This window comes from Anabrus simplex, chromosome 1 (assembly GCF_040414725.1).
Source record: "Anabrus simplex isolate iqAnaSimp1 chromosome 1, ASM4041472v1, whole genome shotgun sequence".
Classification (NCBI taxonomy): Eukaryota; Metazoa; Arthropoda; class Insecta; order Orthoptera; family Tettigoniidae; genus Anabrus; species Anabrus simplex.
In genome coordinates this window covers 55785313-55805244 of record NC_090265.1, presented here as the reverse complement: position 1 = coordinate 55805244, position 19932 = coordinate 55785313, and the positions used below count along the sequence as shown (strand labels likewise).

General features: G+C 40.3%; 1 protein-coding gene across 1 annotated transcript in view; it reads left to right on the top strand.

Moving 5' to 3' along the window:
* Positions 1–19932, top strand: part of LOC136861051 (aminopeptidase N-like) — a 119580-nt gene that overhangs the window by 69752 nt on the left and 29896 nt on the right. Inside the window, exons 8-9 of the mRNA XM_067138797.2 lie at positions 13690–13795; positions 15726–15807. Of these exons, the coding sequence (XP_066994898.2) occupies positions 13690–13795; positions 15726–15807 (188 nt within the window). The remainder of the gene's footprint in view (positions 1–13689; positions 13796–15725; positions 15808–19932) is intronic.

The following is a 19932-nucleotide window of genomic DNA, read 5'->3' as shown; positions in this document are numbered from 1 at the left end:
GTGAGCAGTGTGTTGGCGGGCATTATCCTGCTGAAACAGAGCATTGGGCAGCCCCTGAAGGTACGGGAGTGCCACCGGCCGCAGCACATGCTGCACATAGCGGTGGGCATTTAACGTGCCTTGAATACGCACTAGAGGTGACGTGGAATCATACGCAATAGTGCCCCAAACCATGATGCCGTGTTGTCTAGCGGTAGGGCGCTCCACAGTTACTGCCGGATTTGACCTTTCTCCACGCCGACGCCACACTCGTCTGCGGTGACTATCACTGACAGAACAGAAGCGTGACTCATCGGAGAACACGACGTTCCGCCATTTCCTTATCCAAGTCGCTCTAGCCCGGCACCATGCCAGGCGTGCACGTCTATGCTGTGGAGTCAATTGTAGTCTTGTGAGCGGACGCCGGGAGTGCAGGCCTCCTTCAACCAATCGACGGGAAATTGTTCTGGTCGATATTGGAACAGCCAGGGTGTCTTGCACATGCTGAAGAATGGCGGTTGACGTGGCGTGCGGGGCTGCCACCGCTTGGCGGCGGATGCGCCGATCCTCGCGTGCTGACGTCACTCGGGCTGCGCCTGGACCCCTCGCACGTGCCACATGTCCCTGCGCCAACCATCTTCGCCACAGGCGCTGCACCGTGGACACATCCCTATGGGTATCGGCTGCGATTTGACGAAGTGACCAACCTGCCCTTCTCAGCCCGATCACCATACCCCTCGTAAAGTCGTCTGTCTGCTGGAAATGCCTCCGTTGATGGCGGCCTGGCATTCTTAGCTATACACGTGTCCTGTGGCACACGACAACACGTTCTACAATGACTGTCGGCTGAGAAATCACGGTACGAAGTGGGCCATTCGCCAACGCCGTGTCCCATTTATCGTTCGCTACGTGCGCAGCACAGCGGCGCATTTCACATCATGAGCATACCTCAGTGACGTCAGTCTACCCTGCAATTGGCATAAAGTTCTGACCACTCCTTCTTGGTGTTGCATTTGCTCTGTCAGTCAGTGTATATTTACTGTTTTCTGTATCAAAGCTGCTGTATTGTGAATGTTGAACCACTGTCGGAGGTTCTGCATCTAGAATAATCTTTTCTGCCCATGTCTATCTTCCCTTCAATGATTGGTTCTGTCAGGCTATATTTGTCATTTCTAAACAGGTGACTGAAATAGGCTGTTTTTGTACATTTTGCTAGAGTTACAATTTTACATGATTTGGGAAAACCTCCTTGGCCCAGGCGGCAGCACACCGACCTCTCACCACTGGGTTCTGTGGTTCAAATCCTGGTCACTCTATGTGAGATTTATGCTGGACAAAGCAGAGGCGAGACAGGTTTTTCTCCGGGTACTCCGCTTTTCCCTGTCATCTTTCATTCCAACAGCACTCTCCAATATAATTTCATTTCATCTGTCAGTCATTAATCATTGCCCCAGAAGAGTGCGACAGGCTTTGGTAGCTGGCACAATTCCTATCCTTGCCACTAGATGGGGCCTTCATTCATTCCATTCCTGACCCGGTAAAATGACTGGAAACAGGCTGTGGGTTTTCACAATTTTGCATGATTTCCCAGCACAATGGTGTACCTCCTCATTAGTGACATAGACTGCCCCTGGGAACTTGGATCACACTGCAGTACATCCACATTTTAAAAACCAGCAGAATATTCATTAATGATGATTTTAGTGTTAATTTTTTGACACCGTAAAGCAGCACCAATAACACAAAACACCTCGTGGTTTGCCAAGAAGATTTGAATGAATGTAGGCCAGACTTACACATAATATATTTTAATCTCAGAATTTAATGCTGAATACTCACAAAATTAAGATGCTTCAAATATGGAAAACAATGTAGAACACTTCATAATTAATCTGCAGAGTGTAACAACAAGGTATGATCAAACTTTGGCGACACATTCCTCACGCGTAGAAAAAGAAAATATGTTATAACCGCATGGTTCCGGAAATGCCTTATTACCATGTTAGAACTCATTTTCTACAATTACCTTAATCATGAGAAACACACAGGAACAGAATGTACCAGCATACTCAAACATGAAATGTTTAAAATGCCCTCGATACATCAGCATACTGTCACATTCAATCCTGGATGCGCTGGTCTTGTTCGGAGATCAGAAGAAATCACATGCCTGGTGAGGCACGGGGCGAAGGGGTTTTTGCCAGTAGAGCCAGTGACGTAATCGTTACCATAGCACGCCCGCTAATACCCAGGCGACTTTATATATACCTTTAAGGTACGTTTTCCTAGAAGTGACTCCAGCAATAGTCGCTCAGCAATCATCGTTCAGCGATCATCGCATATAGGAAAATGATAACATGCAAACTCAGAAAAGGAGTCCTTCACGATGATCACTGAGCAACTATCACAGAGCGATTATCACTGGAATCACTTCTAGGAAAATGTACATTTACTGGCAGCTCTTCGTTCTTGTCATTTGTAATCCAGCTATTGCTATTGAGTTGTTCTGCGTTCGACGCTGAAGACGCTGAAGAGATTAAAAACAATTGATTTCTTAATGGACGAGAGTTACGCCGAGGATAATGATAAATCAGTGAAATGTAAAAACTAATGCAAATCAAAATAGGCCTACTGAAACACGAAATGTCTATCTAAATTATTAAGTGAAAAATTCAGATAGATTCGTCCATATTCATCTGAGTTTTCACATGTCTGGTTAGATCAGGCTGGATGCTGAATACTGTGAAGTGTGAGTCAATGTTTTCCTGTAGCAGATAGAAGCAGATAAGAGCCAACCTTTCTAGGCAAAACAGGAAGTTTGTACTTGCAGGCACATTCCATGTTCTTGCATTTTTCTCATCTCCATACAGTACATCATATATGCATATAAAAAAGAGTTTCATGTGGGATGGTGGTACATTCTGTTTCTGTATGTTTCCCATAATTAATTTACTTTGTAAATTGTAGAAAATGAGTTCTAACATGGAAAAGAAGCATTTCTGGATCCATGTCCATATAGCATATTTTCTTATTCTATATGCAAGGAATGGATCCAAACGTTTGGCTGTACCTTATTATTACATCCTGTATTTATCTATATAAGGATCAAAACAAACCCCCCTCCCCATGGTGCAACAGCCCCAAAGGGCCATGGCCTACCAAGCGACCGTTACTCAGCCCGAAGGTCTGCAGATTACGAAGTGTCATGTGGTCAGCGTGACGAATCCCCTCAGCCGTTATTCTTGGATTCCCATATGTGGCTGCCATCTCACAGCCAGATAGCTCCTCAATTGTAAACGTGTAGGCTGAGTGGACCTTGAACCAGCCCACAGATCCAGGTAAAATCCATGACCTGGCTGGGAATCAAACCCAGGGCCTCCGGGCAAGTTGCAGGCATGCTACCCGTACACCCTCTTATAAGGTCATGGTGGCCCCTGCAGAAGTGGAAGAAAAAAAGGCCTTCACAATATCCATATACTCGTTACTGAATCGGATAGGACGAGTAGCCTTTTTTTTTTTTTGCTAGCGGCTTTGTGTCGCTCTGACTCAGATAGGTGTTATGGCGATGATGGGATAGTTTGGAATTGCAGTTTGGAATTGTGTAATTGTGTAGTTCTTGTGTAGGCTATTACTTTCGATATTCAGTAATTAACAGCAGTTTTTATCCTGTTAGGGGTTGTAGAATAAAAAAAAATAGAGCACGACTAAGTAGTATTGTAGTGTAGTCGTATATTAATTACCTTATTGTTGTGTACTATCCCAGACAATATATCCCTCCGTTCATTTATTTTTTTGCAAATAAGTTACTTTTTTTTTTAATTTTATAATTTTTCCCCCGTAAAGAATGGCTAAGGAGCGCGAGTGTACTTATTGTGGGTGTGTTGAGGCGTTGAGGGGTATGAGGGAGGAGTTGGAAAGTTTGAGGGAGATAATTAGGATTCTCACAGAAGACAGGAAGGAAGATAGGACTCCCTCAAACAATGTACAGGTTACAGTAGGTGTACAAGAGGGAGGGGAAGGAAAGGGAGGAGTTGTAGAAGACAGGTGGTCTAATGTTCTAAGGGGAAGGAGATTGCAGGCCAAGGGTTCTATTCAGGATCAGAATTCAGGACAGGTGTCTGTGCGAAATCGGTACGAGTCACTCCAGGTAGAACAACAGAGGGAAGATGAGGGACAGGAAACTGTTGCTGAGATGCATGGAAGTAGGAGGAAGGGAAAAGGTAGGAAAGGGAAATGTAGAGTAGAGGATAGGAAAAGACAGGTGGAACAGGGTCATGGGAAGGAGAAAAGGGAAGAGGAAGTAGCTTCTGCAGCTATCAGGAAAGATAGGGCTGACCAGGAGGGGAGGGGATCAAATGAGGTGGGTAGGGTTGAGGCTCTGGTCATGGGGGATTCCATCGTTAGACACGTGGGGAAAGTGTGTGGAGGAAAGGGAACCAGGGTAGGATGTTATCCAGGAATTAGGTTGAGGCAGATGTTGAGGAAAGTAGAAGAGAGGGAGGAGGGGAAGGAGAAGGTGGTAGTGTTTCACGTTGGTACCAACAACGTAAGGCAAGCTGATATAAGTACCAACATAGTTGGAGATGTGTGGGATCTGGTAAATGCAGCACGGGTGAAGTTTAAGAAAGCGGAGATTGTTATTAGTGGAATACTGTGTAGGAGGGATACTGACTGGAGGGTGATTGGGGATTTAAATGAGACTATGGAGTGGGTATGTGGGAAACTGGGAGTGAAATTGCTAGATCCTAATGGGTGGGTAGGAGATAGGGATCTGCGCTCGGATGGCCTTCATTTAAACCGCAGTGGTACGTATAAGTTAGGAAATTTGTTTGGAAGGGTAATAGGGAGGTACATTCAGGGAAACGGGATAGCCTAGGGAGCGGTGATAAGGGAACAGGGAACTGGAAATCAAGTAGGGATGACATAAAATTGTTAGAGCTGAACTGTAGAAGTATTGTAAAGAAAGGAATAGAATTAAGTAATTTAATAGATATATATTTACCAGATATTGTAATAGGAGTTGAATCATGGCTGAGAAATGATATAATGGATGCAGAAATTTTCTCACGGCACTGGAGTGTGTATCGTAGAGATAGGATAGGAAAGGTGGGAGGGGGAGTTTTCATTCTGGTGAAAGAAGAATTTGTAAGCTACGAAAAAGTTAAAGATGAGACACATGAAATTCTAGGTGTAAGGCTCATTTCTAAAGATAATAGGCAACTTGATATATTTGGAGTGTACAGATCGGGAAAGGGTAGCACTGATGCGGATTCGGAATTATTTGATAGGATAGTCAGCTATGTGGGAAACGACATGGAAAGAAATGTGATTGTAGCGGGAGATCTGAATTTGCCAGATGTAAATTGGGAAGGAAATGCGAACGACAGGAAGCATGACCAACAAATGGCAAATAAGTTAATATGGGAAGGACAGCTGATTCAGAAAGTGATGGAACCAACCAGAGGGAAAAATATCCTGGATGTGGTGCTGATAAAACCAGATGAGCTCTATAGGGAAACTGAAGTAATAGATGGTATTAGTGATCATGAAGCTGTTTTTGTGGTAGTTAAAAATAAATGCGATAGAAAGGAAGGTCTTAAAAGTAGGACTGTTAGGCAGTACCATATGGCTGATAAAGCAGGTATGAGGCAGTTTCTAAAAAGTAACTATGATCGGTGGAAAACGGTAAATAAAAATGTAAACAGACTCTGGGATGGGTTTAAAGAAATTGTTGAGGAATGCGAAAACAGGTTTGTACCTTTCAGGGTGGTAAGGAATGGTAAAGACCCACCTTATTATAATAGAGAAATAAAGAGACTAAGAAGGAGGTGCAGACTGGAAAGAAATAGAGTTCAAAATGGCTGTGGAAGTAAGGAGAAATTGAAGGAACTTACTAGAAAATTGAATCTAGCAAAGAAGGCAGCTAAGGATAACATAATGGCAAGCATAATTGGCAGTCATACAAATTTTAGTGAAAAATGGAAGGGTATGTATAGGTATTTTAAGGCAGAAACAGGTTCCAAGAAGGACATTCCAGGAATAATTAATGAACAAGGGGAGTGTGTATGTGAGGATCTTCAAAAGGCAGAAGTATTCAGTCAGCAGTATGTAAAGATTGTTGGTTACAAGGATAATGTCGAGATAGAGGAAGAGACTAAGGCCAAAGAAGTAATAAAATTTACATATGATAACAATGACATTTACAATAAGATACAAAAGTTGAAAACTAGAAAAGCGGCTGGAATTGATCAGATTTCTGGGGATATACTAAAGACAATGGGTTGGAATGTAGTACCATATCTGAAGCACTTATTTGATTATTGTTTGGTCGAAGGAGCTATACCAGATGAATGGAGAGTTGCTATAGTAGCCCCTGTGTATAAAGGAAAGGGTGATAGACATAAAGCTGAAAATTACAGGCCAGTAAGTTTGACATGCATTGTATGTAAGCTTTGGGAAGGCATTCTTTCTGATTATATTAGACATGTTTGTGAAATTAATAACTGGTTCGATAGAAGGCAATTTGGTTTTAGGAAAGGTTATTCCACTGAAGCTCAACTTGTAGGATTCCAGCAAGATATAGCAGATATCTTGGATTCTGGAGGTCAAATGGACAGTATCTCGATTGACATGTCTAAAGCATTTGATAGGGTGGATCATGGGAGACTACTGGCAAAAATGAGTGCAATTGGACTAGACAAAAGAGTGACTGAATGGGTTGCTATATTTCTAGAAAATAGATCTCAGAGAGTTAGAGTAGGTGAAGCTTTGTCTGACCCTGTAATAGTTGAGAGGGGAGTTCCTCAGGGCAGTGTTATCGGACCTTTATGTTTTCTTATATATATATGAATGATATGAGTAAAGGAGTGGAATCTGAGGTAAGGCTTTTTGCGGATGATGTTATTCTCTATAGAGTGATAAATAAGTTACAAGATTGTGAGCAACTGCAACGTGACCTCGAAGATGTTGTGAGATGGACAGCAGGCAATGGTATGTTGATAAACGGGGCCAAAAGTCAGGTTGTGAGTTTCACAAATAGGAAAAGTCCTCTCAGTTTTAATTACTGCGTTGATGGGGTGAAAGTTCTTTTTGGGGATCATTGTAAGTATCTAGGTGTTAATATAAGGAAAGATCTTCACTGGGGTAATCACATAAATGGGATTGTAAATAAAGGGTACTGATCTCTACACATGGTTATGAGGGTGTTTAGGTGTTGTAGTAAGGATGTAAAGGAGAGTGCATATAAGTCTCTGGTAAGACCCCAACTAGAGTATGGTTCCAGTGTATGGGACCCTCACCAGGATTACCTGATTCAAGAACTGGAAGAAATCCAAAGAAAAGCAGCTCGATTTGTTCTGGGTGATTTCCGACAAAAGAGTAGCGTTACAAAAATGTTGCAAAGTTTGGGTTGGGAAGAAATGAGAGAAAGAAGAAGAGCTGCTAGACTAAGTGGTATGTTCCGAGCTGTCAGCGGAGAGATGGCGTGGAATGACATTAGTAGACGAATAGGTTTGAATGGCGTTTATAAAAGTAGGAAAGATCACGATATGAAGATAAAGTTGGAATTCAAGAGGACAAACTGGGGCAAATACTCATTTATAGGAAGGGGAGTTAGGGATTGGAATAACTTACCAAGGGAGATGTTCAATAAATTTCCAATTTCTTTGAAATCATTTCGGAAAAGGCTAGGAAAGCAACAGATAGGGAATCTGCCACCTGGGCGACTGCCCTAAATGCAGATCAGTATTGATTGATTGATTGATTGTAAAGGCCTAGGAAATGGTCGTGGCCTTAATTAAGGTACAGCCCCAGTATTTGTCTGGTGTGAAAATGGGAAACCATCTTCAGGGATACCGACAGTGTGATTCGAACCCACTATCTCCTGGATGCAAGCTCACAGCCACGCACCCCTAACCACACAGCCAACTCGCCCAGTAACAACTAGCCTTATGTCCTGCTGTGCTTGTCTCTAGTTTCTAAGTTTCTGGTCTTCCTGATGAGCAGTCAAACCCACTTTAAGGGAAAGCTCTTTGTATCTTGCAGCTGAACAGCCACTCCTGATAAAAGGACTAGACTACAGCTAACATTGTTCATCCACTTTTCCAAAGCAAATGATTGACTTAAAATTTCATTGCTCCTGGAAGTGCTGTACCATCATTTGTGGGTTCACCACCATTATGAAAACAAAGCTGTTAATCACTCAGTTGTCAGCTGCCTCTGTGGATGCGTGGTAGTGTGTCGGCTTCCGGATCCCAAGATAGCCTGTTGAAACCCGGCAGAGGTAGTCGGATTTTTAAAGGGCGGAAGAAAGTCCATTCGACACTCCATGTCGTACGATGTCGGCATGTAAAAGATCTCTGGTGATACATTTGGTATTTACCCGACAAAATGAATTAAATCTCAGCCATAGACGCCCAAGAGAGATCTGGTTTACCCTGTCTGCCATCTAGCGGACCTAGAGTAAAACGGAACGTCGAAATTGACGAGCAGACAGCCAGATGGCATCAAATCGAAATGTCTGCAAACGGTAGCTGAGTCCATACGATTATTATTATTATTACTCAGTTGTCAAGTAATTAGTGCTCAGACATTAAGTGGCTGCAGTATGTGGGGCAAGTGATGTAAAACTGACAAGTGCAAATGTTTAGAAGTTTTTAAAAGGTCATAATTGAGTTGCATCTGGATTATAGTCCAACTTTTCATACAGGATCCATTGCTGGGCCTGATAGAATCCAAATGAGCTATTTTTCTCCTTACTACTGTATATGAGTTCAAGTTGATGATGTTCTCCAGTTAGAGTAGCACAGTAGGCATTATCACTTATGGTGGTGTTTCTTGGCATGAATTCAATGAGTAAGACTCCTTTACAGTTCCAGAAAACACATGCACATGAGTTTCTGTAATGATGCAGTTTGTTTGACTTTGCATGACATTTTTGACAAATTTGAATGATGCCACTCAAGTACCCAAGTGACTGCTATTTCCTTTCAGAGGTTGGGCTTGAGCTAAATGCATGTTTTACCCCCTGTGGCCATTTGGTTAATGAACCCATTACCATAATGTTGATAATGCTCCAAGGAAGTCAGTGCACAACCTTCTCATTCAGGCTTGTGCGTGCAGTGCATACAGTTTAAAAAAGGAGAACAAACGCTCATGATGTAGAGAGATCAGGTTGTACCAAGGCCATTATGGATGAACTGAAACAGAAGGTTAATAGCATCATTTGAGAGAATTTGTGGTTTATGATTTGCGAGGTCCATGCACAGCTTTAAAGTTTTCAAAATTCAAAAACATGAATAACTGACTGAACATCATAGTCAGCTGGTTTATTAAACATACATGTTCATTTTTAGAAATCTCTACACTCAATGACTGAATATGTTACGAGCCAGAATTTGCACTACCCAAATGTGTAAATCAATCATTGTAGCTTATATAAGAATGGCTGAAAAACTCCAGCTGCAGAGTCCACATTGCACCATCCCCTGTCCCTGCATGGCCTAGCTCAGTGGAGACGCTTTGTGGTGTGTCTGAATGTCTAAAAAAATAATTCTAACTAAAATTATCATACAATACTGGGACAGGTTCTGTAATACGCCTTTGTAAATGAGAATTCAGCAGGAAAAAGGGGTAAAAAACAATATAACATAAAGATCAAACCAAAATAAAAGCATGTAAATATCCCTTACAAAGCTCAGACAGAATTTACAGATATATGGAAAATTACACAACTTGAAATCAATAGTCATTAAAATACATCAGGTCACGTACCCGTGAGAAAAGAGTTCTAAATAACATGGAACATAATGAATTTACGTCATCTGGTGGAGATCCCGATAAATTTGATTGAAATGTTAGTCCACAGGCTTTGATTTGATACCATCTTTAGACACATACATACATACATACATACATACATTATCATTATAGACTGTTATGCCTTTCAGCGTTCAGTCTGCAAGCCTCTGAGAATTTACTAAACGTCGCCACAATCCTCGATTTGCAACTAGTGTTGTGGCCTCATTTAGTTCTATACCTCTTATCTTTAAATCGTTAAAAACCGAGTCTAACCATCGTCGTCTTGGTCTCCCTCTACTTCTCTTACCCTCCATAACAGAGTCCATTATTCTCCTAGGTAACCTATCCTCCATTCGCCTCACATGACCCCACCACCGTAGCCGGTTTATGCGTACAGCTTCATCCATCAAGTTCATTCCTAAATTAGCCTTTATCTCCTCATTCCAAGTACCATCCTGTCATTGTTCCCACCTGTTTATACTAGCAATCATTCTTGCTACTTTCATGTCTGTTACTTCTAACTTATGAATAAGATATCCTGAGTCCACCCAGCTTTCGCTCCCGTAAAGCAAAGTTGGTCTGAAAACAGACCGATGTAAAGATAGTTTCGTCTGGGAGCTGACTTCCTTCTTACAGAATACTGCTGATCGCAACTGCGAGCTCACTGCATTAGTTTTACTACACCTTGATTCAATCTCACTTACTATATTACCATCCTGGGAGAACACACAACCTAAATACTTGAAATTATCGACGTGTTCTAGCTTTGTATCACCAATCTGACATTCAATTCTTTTGAATTTCTTACCTACTGACATCAATTTAGTGTTCGAGAGGCTAATTTTCATACCATACTCATTGCACCTATTTTCAAGTTCCAAGATATTAGACTGCAGGTTTTCGGCACAGTCTGCCATTAAGACCAAGTCGTCAGCATAGGCCAAACTGCTTACTACATTTCCACCTAACTGAATCCCTCCCTGCCATTTTATACCTTTCAGCAGATGATCCATGTAAACTACGAACAGTAAAGGTGAAAGATTACAGCCTTGTCTAACCCCTGTAAGTACCCTGGACCAAGAACTCATTCTACCATCAATTCTCACTGAAGCCCAATTGTCAACATAAATGCCTTTGATTGATTTTAATAATCTACCTTTAATTCCATAGTCCCCCAGTATGGCGAACATCTTTTCCCTCGGTACCCTATCATATGCTTTCTCTAGATCTACGAAACATAAACACAACTGCCTATTCCTCTCGTAGCATTTTTCAATTACCTGGCGCATACTGAAAATCTGATCCATCTTTAGACAAGTGAAAAAAAATGATCGACTCGAATTATAAGGGCACCACCCAAATTTCTAATTTCTGAGTTAATTGGATACACACATATTAATAAACTTGTTTGGGACTGGTCCACTGAAATATCCTTTCCAAATTTACACCGGATTGACTGACGGGAACCAAACCCATCTCTAATTAAATCAAGGACAGAACTTTGCTTCCCAAAAACAGCCCGCTGGCTAATATTCCCTTTAACAAACACACCAATTTGACACCATAATCACAAGACATGAACAAGAACAAAAAACGAATCACACAAAACACTGTACCTCAAAAGAAAAACATAAATATTTACTGGATGGAAATAGCGGGAAGCAATCCTATGAGTTGTCAATCATCTGGTAGTCAGTAGGTTGTGTTCCTACATGCAAGCATTGTTCTGGTCTTCTAGTTTCCAAACATGAGATCAGCTGGTCACAGAGGGAAAAATAAAATTTTTGTTTGCATGGCTCAGGCACCCTGCGTATCGTACCTTATCCTTGGCTAACAGGATTGTGAGTACAACTCACTTTCTCTGGACATGTCCTCAGTGGAGATTAATTAACATCGCTCTATAACTGGCAAATAAGCTTGCCGAGCAGAAAGAAGTCGTGCACTCTGGCCGTCAAATAAATCATTCATTTCAACACATGGTATGGGGTACACTCTCTCTCAGACCCTGTACAACTCATTAAGTCAGCCACAATACTATCTTCAATTCTAGGCCTACCCACAATAATCATGACTCATCATGGCCTCATACTCAATAGTCCCTGGTTCAGTTCTGGAGCACATTTAGGGTTTGCCTGCCACTTTCATAGGATGGTCCTCACTAAATTCAACATTGAAAGTAACCTCTCTGCATTTGTCCTGCCAGCTGTAATACATGCATCAACTCTACTCAAGCACATCCTAATTCTCAGTCTAATCTTCCATTTTCTCTAGATTTCCCTTCAATTCTCGTGAGGCGCAATGCTCTCCAGTTTATTGTGATGATCTTAACCATGCACAAATTTGAATGTCCAAAAGGCACTTTTGAAATACCCTGAAACACACCTAATAAGAGAAATCCTAATGCAACCCTCATATCCATTCTAACCTACCACTAATAAAATAAGTGTAAAGAAAATGTACACAGCCCCAAACGTATTTATTGGATATGATGAGCAAGACACAAATGCCCGTCTAGCTTACTTTTACAGCTAATATCTATTTACATTGACCCTGATCTGAATCTAATCACTACATTTCATGCCAATATGAATCAGTCAAACTTATCTTTCACTCCAGAAACCATCTGCGACGCCCACTTGGCCGTTACATTTTTGAGCCTAGTACATGACAGTGGTGCTGTCAGCAGGTCTTGAAGTCTTTGGGTCGAATCCACTGGGGTCCATGATGTGTTGACTCCTCTCTCGTTCTGTAGATAATTGCCTGGAAACTTGGAAACAGGTTACAGTCGTAGATCTTCACTGCTTAGCTTGTATCCGAAATACACGTTTGCAACCTAGGTTAGGATATATTTTATGATATCCGCTATCAAGACATTACTCCGATCAACCAATAGCAACCTAATTATGGGACATCTCCCAGTTATGTTTCAGTCCTTATCAGTAGTATTCCCAATTATCGTGCTCAAATTTGTATTACAGAAAGACTCTGTATAATTTACAGTATTTAGTACAGTTAACACTGCTAGGATGAGCTAAAATATAAGTGCAAGACTTTCTTGCATCACTACCTGCTGAAAACCATTGTCTATTTTGACCTCGCAAATGACATGCACAGTACAAATATCTATGACACATTGGAGAAGGGTTGCACTTACGGTTTCCCTTTTATAGTCTGAGGGGACCAACGTGCCAATTGTGATTCTCCATCTAACAAGAGGCTCCCTTTGTGTTCGGCCAGCTACCTCGCAATGGATATTTCAAATAAGTTGGAAATAAACAAAACAGGCACAGTTACATAATTTTAATGGCTCATACTACTTTGAAAATATCAACGTGAATTGTCCTTGTCATGGATCTGTGGGATATGGCTCTGTGACTTATATGCGGTATCAAATTCAAATGATTTCAGATCTGGATATTTTGTGTTAGGGAACACCCTGATGTTGTTCGGTAGTTCCCCAATTTCAAATCTCTTGCTCTATCTCTTGCATGTTGTTTGCTCACTCTCTCTTCTCCTCGCGTACCCAAGCCATCGACGGGGTTTACACCAGTAAAATGACGGCATCTTGCCTTGATACATCTGGGGGAAAAGCGCTGCACCCTGCTTGCTACTGGTTCGACACGTTTATACTCATGGTCACCCAGCATTCCTAAGCTCTTACCTTAGCGCTAAATTCAAAATGTTCCACAGTTAAATAAATTCAATTGGACCATGATGTGATACAGTTCATCATATATAAACATTCGTTATTTCTTAATCACCCTTGTTTCTTCTAGGATTACTTTTCTTTGTCTTCCTGTTGATAGTTAATTAAATATAAGTTTTAATAATTTGTTATAATTATTCTCTACAAAATTCTCTGTGACATAGTGAATAGTGATTAGTGAATGATGAATTCTTTAATTATTTCAGTATGACAGTGCTATGGGCTGGAAACCAGATGACTGCTATACATTGTACAATGACTTTAGTAAAGTCAATGGTTCTCTTCAATCAAGAAAGTTACAGGGCCTGAAGTGTGAGTATCAATCAATCAATCAATCTGATCTGCATTTAGAGCTGTCATCCAGGTGGCAGATTCCTTATCAATTATTAATCTTTTCTGAAAAGATTTCAAGGAAATTGGAAATTTATTGAACATCTCCCTTGATAAATTCTTCTAATCTCTAATTCCACTTCCTGTAAATTAGTATTTGCCCCAATTTGTCCTATTGAATCTCATCTTTGTCTTCATACTATGCTATCATCTTTCCTACTTTTAAAAACTCCATTCAAACTTACTTGTCTACTAATGTCGTTCAACACCATCTGAGAAACTTATTTCCAAAAGGTACCAAATCTAAAATGTAAAATTTTACAGGAGAGAAGAAAAACACTCAGAATATAAAATTTCCACTGAAAATTAATGTTAGCACTTTGATTATGTTTAGACAAAATAACTGCATTTCTATACCAAGTATTTCTGTTAAAACATTTGCAGTTTACGATATCTTCAAGAAAAGAGGATGGATTTAGTACTTTTTTGGCACTGAAACTATAAGTACTTCCCTTTAAAAGTCATACTTTTCACTGCAGTCATTAGGACACTGACTGAAATTAAATATACAATGATCAAAATTAAGTTATTTACAGCAAAGACACAGATTAGTTAAGTAATAGTAAATAAAATCATTCAACACAATAAGGTAAGGTAAACAAAGTGTTCTGTAGCTACTGGACACATGCCCCAGAAATGGCTCCTCATTGGCTACATGGATATGTTATGCTTTAGCCAATTCACCCTATGGGATTTGGTACTTATTGGTATCAAACGTGATTTTTAATGCCCTGTTTATCATGGATTTGGGCCGTTTTGATGATTGTATTTCCTTCATATTATGGAGCCTCCTACTAATGTATTTTTTCATTATATTCTCAATGTTTTTACGGCCAGGTGGCCTTCCTGACGTGAAGCTCATTTGAGGAGCTAATGAAGTGAATGTTGGTGAATGAAATTGGATAATTAGGAAGAAGGAATTGGCTATGGCCTATGAATAAGAACTGTCCTGGTATTTTGATGGAAGTGAAAAGGGGAAACCACAGAAAACCATTTTCAGGATAGCCGTCAATGGTATTCAAACCCACTCATCTCGCAAATGCAGTGCTTCGCTCATCCATTACCATAGTACATAAATACATGCTGCCACTCCCCTCAGTATTGCAGTGATATATTCTATCTTATTGTCTTTATATATCTGTATAAGTAAAACTGTTGAACTTCAACTGATTTCTCTTTTTCCTGCCTAAGAGAGGTTGATTGTACCATTTCTGTGTCCTTTAAAATAACAATCACATTATCTCTCTGTCTTCACACTCCTCTCTGTTTTCTTATTCTACTTGATTTAATACCTGTCTTCTACCTACATTGATTATAAAGTTTTTTCAGTTATTATAATCACAGCAATAGAACCAGCTTTTGGGTGGTTAGGCCGGTGCATTATGCAGAGTTTCGTCCAGACGTGCCATTTGGACTCATCAGCTGGAATGGCACGCCCCTCCAGGACTCTGCTTAGCAGTGGCAGACCAAACTGTGTGGCCCCGCCGTGTTAGCAAATCAAGTTTGCTAACCTGCTAAAGGAGAAATGATTTCTCCGTTAAAAAATGCTCCCCCATTGGAGATACAATATCAAAAAACGGAGAAATCATTTCTCCTTTAGCAGGTTAGCAAACTTGATTTGCTAACACGGCGGGGCCACACAGTTTGGTCTGCCACTGCTAAGCAGAGTCCTGGAGGGGCGTGCCATTCCAGCTGATGAGTCCAAATGGCACGTCTGGACGAAACTCTGCATAATGCAACCGGCCTAACCACCCAAAAGCTGGTTCTATTGCTGTGATTATAAGATCTGCGGCCGTGAAAGCCTTTTTTGATATTTTTTCAGTTACTTATGCAAGTTCTTTTCATTTTCTAGATACATGGATTATGAGTATGTTAAGTCATGCCCTCACTGCTGAGACATTCCAAGAAGCTCTTAGAAAGTTCATAGATAAACGGTAGGTGGACAAGGAAACAAATATATATTGTAATATAGTCTGCAGGTAAAAAGCTTTTATACTCAGTAGATAATATAATAATTATTTATTTGTTAATTAATGAGAGGCATCAAGTATCTAAGCAGCATTTTAATAATTGAAAGCTATGAAAATCCACACCCTGTTTCCAGTCATTTTACCGGGTCAGGAATGGAATGAGTGAAGCTCCATCTAGCGGCGAGGATAGGAATTGTGCCGGGTGCCGAAGCTGTCGCATTCCTCTGGGGCAATGATTAATGACTGACAGATGAAATGAAATGATATCGGAGAGTGTTGCTGGAATGAAAGATGACAGGGAAAACCAGAGTACGCGGAGAAAAACCTGCCCCGCCTCTGCTTTGTCCAGCTCAAATCTCACATGGAGTGACTGGGATTTAAACCACGGTACCCAGCAGTGAGAGGCCGGTGTGCTGCTGCCTGAGCCATGGAGACTAATTGAAAACTATATTTTTAAATATTCAAATACAGTTGAACCTCGATATCTCGAACCTCTATTACTCGAAGTTTCTATACCTCAAAATAATTTAATTTTTCCTGCCATCTGTTCTTTACAAGTATTTATTTCTCTATTACTTGAAATTTCATTACACAAATTTTTCCATTTCTCAAAGCAAATGTTTCCTACATTGATGCTAAAAATATGTTGTACCTAACTCAAATTTTGTACATTAACTTTGCAGTGTGCTCCTGTTCCTTAGTATATTACAGTACTAGCAAATGTACCCGTTTTTCGCTACGGTGTTCTACATTGTATTCGAATATCGAAGTAAATACTGCACATACAGAATAAGATTGTTTTAAAATGGCATGTCTCTTAGCATTATCCGAGAAACAGCATAGGGAGGTTCCCAATACGGTGTTTCCAATGTAAAGTGCTTGTTACGGATTTGTGATGAAAAATGCAGGCTCACTTACCTACTGCCATTCACAATCGAATTGGAAAGTTTTCATTATAATTGCAGGCCCCATCGCATACTGCGCGGTCACAATCGATTTGGGAGTTTTCATTACAATGGCAGGCCCCCTTTCCTACTTACAGACAGATTAAAGTTTTCATTAGAATGTTTGGCAACTTCCCTACTACCAGTCAAAATTGAGTTGTGCAGATATAATTATAATGACAGGCCCCTCTGACCGTCACCACCCTCTAGGTCCCCGGTACGACCTAGGGATGATGAGGTCAATAACCTTACCCACCAGGGTGAGAGTAGAAGAGAGAGGAAAAAGGACAGAGAGAGAGGAAGAGAGAGAGAGATAGAGATAGATAGATATAAAGAGAGAGGTAGGTAGAGACCCTGGTGAGAAGGTTGCTAGTGTGTCCGCCCCAAAATAGGAGTTATAGCGAACACGAGGAAGAACCATGGGCACAAGAAAAATGACAACAAAGGTCCGAGCACAATAAAATAACAAGAAACCATAGAAATTACCAAAGGATTAAGTTACCACACTTACCGGAAGCAGCGGAGGAAGACGACTAAAGGCCGTGGAAGCTAATACACAAGAAAATCGGTGACAGTGCTCCACCGAACGTGGCGAATGAAAACCAACACTTAAATGAAATTAAAGAACTTTAATTGAAAGGTAAATTGGAGGTAACAAATTAAACCTTTAAGTTGATAAAACCTATGTTTATTTTAAAAAGTAAAACCAAAATCAGTAAATAAATTCAACGTAAGGTTGAAAAAGGGGAAAAGTAAATAACAATTAATAAAATGAATCAAGAAATATCAGGTATAGTTTAAAAGAAAAATTAATTCATTAGTAATTAACAATTAAGGTAAATAGATATTCTTTAACAGATAATAAATTATAATTATTATGAAAACAACAAAGAAAAGAAAAGGATGACCTCCGTACCTAATAAAATGTGATCTGAAAAACAACGGAAAACCAATTGACTTCCTTACATAAATACTACCTTGAATAAAAATGTGATCGATCACGGATAGTTAATTAATTAAAAATACCATACTCAGTTAACAAGGTTTTCAATTAAATTGATTTTCAACGCGGCCGCTTCTCATGATTACCAAAATTAAAGCGTTCAGTTTCCACCAAGGACAGTTTCCAAGACATATAGAATTTTACGTAGAAATACACCACCACCCGGGGCAAGAAAAGGTAACACAACTCTAAAGGGTGGTCAAAATTAATTAATTAACATTTAAAACAGTAAACGATACACTCAACTCAGTAATATATAATTCAAGATCCCCACAGGCTCCATGCGCCAGCCAACATCCAAACCCGACAACAATCCCCACACAAAACTGTTGTCAAGGTAACCACCAAACAAAAGCAACGCCTCCAAAAAGACAATGATGAAGACATGCAAGAGGAAAATATAATTCACAAAAAACCCCAGAAGTGGGAGGGGAGAAGAAAACATACCTAACAAAGGAGAAAACAAATCACAGGGAAGCAAACAGAAACCCCAAAGGAAGTTAAGCCCGCTATCTTGGAGACTGTACCTTGGTTCACAAGGAAAGTTACAATTTAAAGTGCCAAAAAAACTCATTTTAATTTTAAATTAAATATCCCAATTCAGTTCACTGTGGACCTTCCACATTACTGTGATTAGTTGCCGAAACTGTTTTTCAGATTTTCATAACCGCACATGCCAATAGGTACCAATTTAACGACGAAATTTAAATTATTATTATTATTATTATTATTATTATTATTATTATTATTATTATTATTATTATTATTATTATTATTATTATTTTTCCCATGTTCCCTGAAATCTTCGAAAATATCAAAATCCTCTTCTGGACGACGCTTAAAATGTTTCAAACACTGGTACATACCTTTGGTGGTGAAGAAATTGTGAGAAATTCAAACCTGGCCATTGTTGAAAAGAATGCAGTCACGAGTCCAGTAACAAGACCTCGTTAGCAAGTATCCAAGAGAAATATAGTTGCAAAAATATGATCAGAGGAAATGGCAGGAGGTCTCCAACTAGTTCTACCAGGGAACATCCCCGTTAATGCACTAATTACGGCGGTTTGAAGGAAATCCACCACCGCATAGCGTAGCACACAATCACACGCACGCTCATGATGGCTGCCTCAAGCGAACTGGCTCTCGCGTCAGAAGCGAGGAGGAAGCAAGTCTCTTGGTAGCCGGCGGGCGCATGCGCAGTTACGCGCAACCACACGGAGCCAGGACAATGGCGCGCAGCATACATTAGCTTAAAACTGTATATTGGCGAACAGCCGATTGACACAGATATTCCAGGGCACAAGGCCAGTTCAAAAAGGTTATAAAGGGAGGCTCACACTATTTAATATTGTCTCACCCCTCTTCCTACACCAGCCAGCTTACTACCAGTCACACCAAGTTGGTGAGTTTCCATCAAAATAGCAGGCCACTATGCCTAATATCAGTCACATTTTAGATGGATACATTTGTTTATAAGGGCGGGTACCCTTGCCTACAACCAAATACAATTGGGTAGGGGACTTTTAAACAACAATGCCTGCTCCCTTGCCTTCTGCAAGTCAAATCGAGAAGTGAATTGTTCACTACAATGGTAGGCCTTCCTTACTAATGCCAGTTACACAGGTGTTGGAGAAGGACCCCATTCCTACTGCCAGTCAAAGTCGGTGTGGGGAGTACTGATTACAATAGCAGACACACCCTTTCTCGATCGCTACAAGAAGACATCAGTGAATATATATAGATCGACATATGAAAGTATATGCATGCTTAAAATATTGCAGACCTTCATTTACAGATTGACTGCTGCAAAACGGTACGTCATATCGATAAATGATTGTACCGTAAGACGTCAGATTTAACGGCCTAAATGGCAGGTCGTATGATATCTGATCTGATCTATTATCTCACATTGCATTACTTTTCAGATAAGTATGTGATAGCTGCATAGCATTTGGCTCACATATGGCTACTGGGTGTAGGGTTTGATGATTCTATCTTTCTTATAAGTGATTGAAAGTATGAATTATGCATGTGAAAAGTCCAAATTTACTTAACATCGAGAAATAGACAAAAATCAAACGTAAAAAGTATACAGATACAACAAAAATTCATAAGACCAAGGGTATAGATCACTCCAAACTG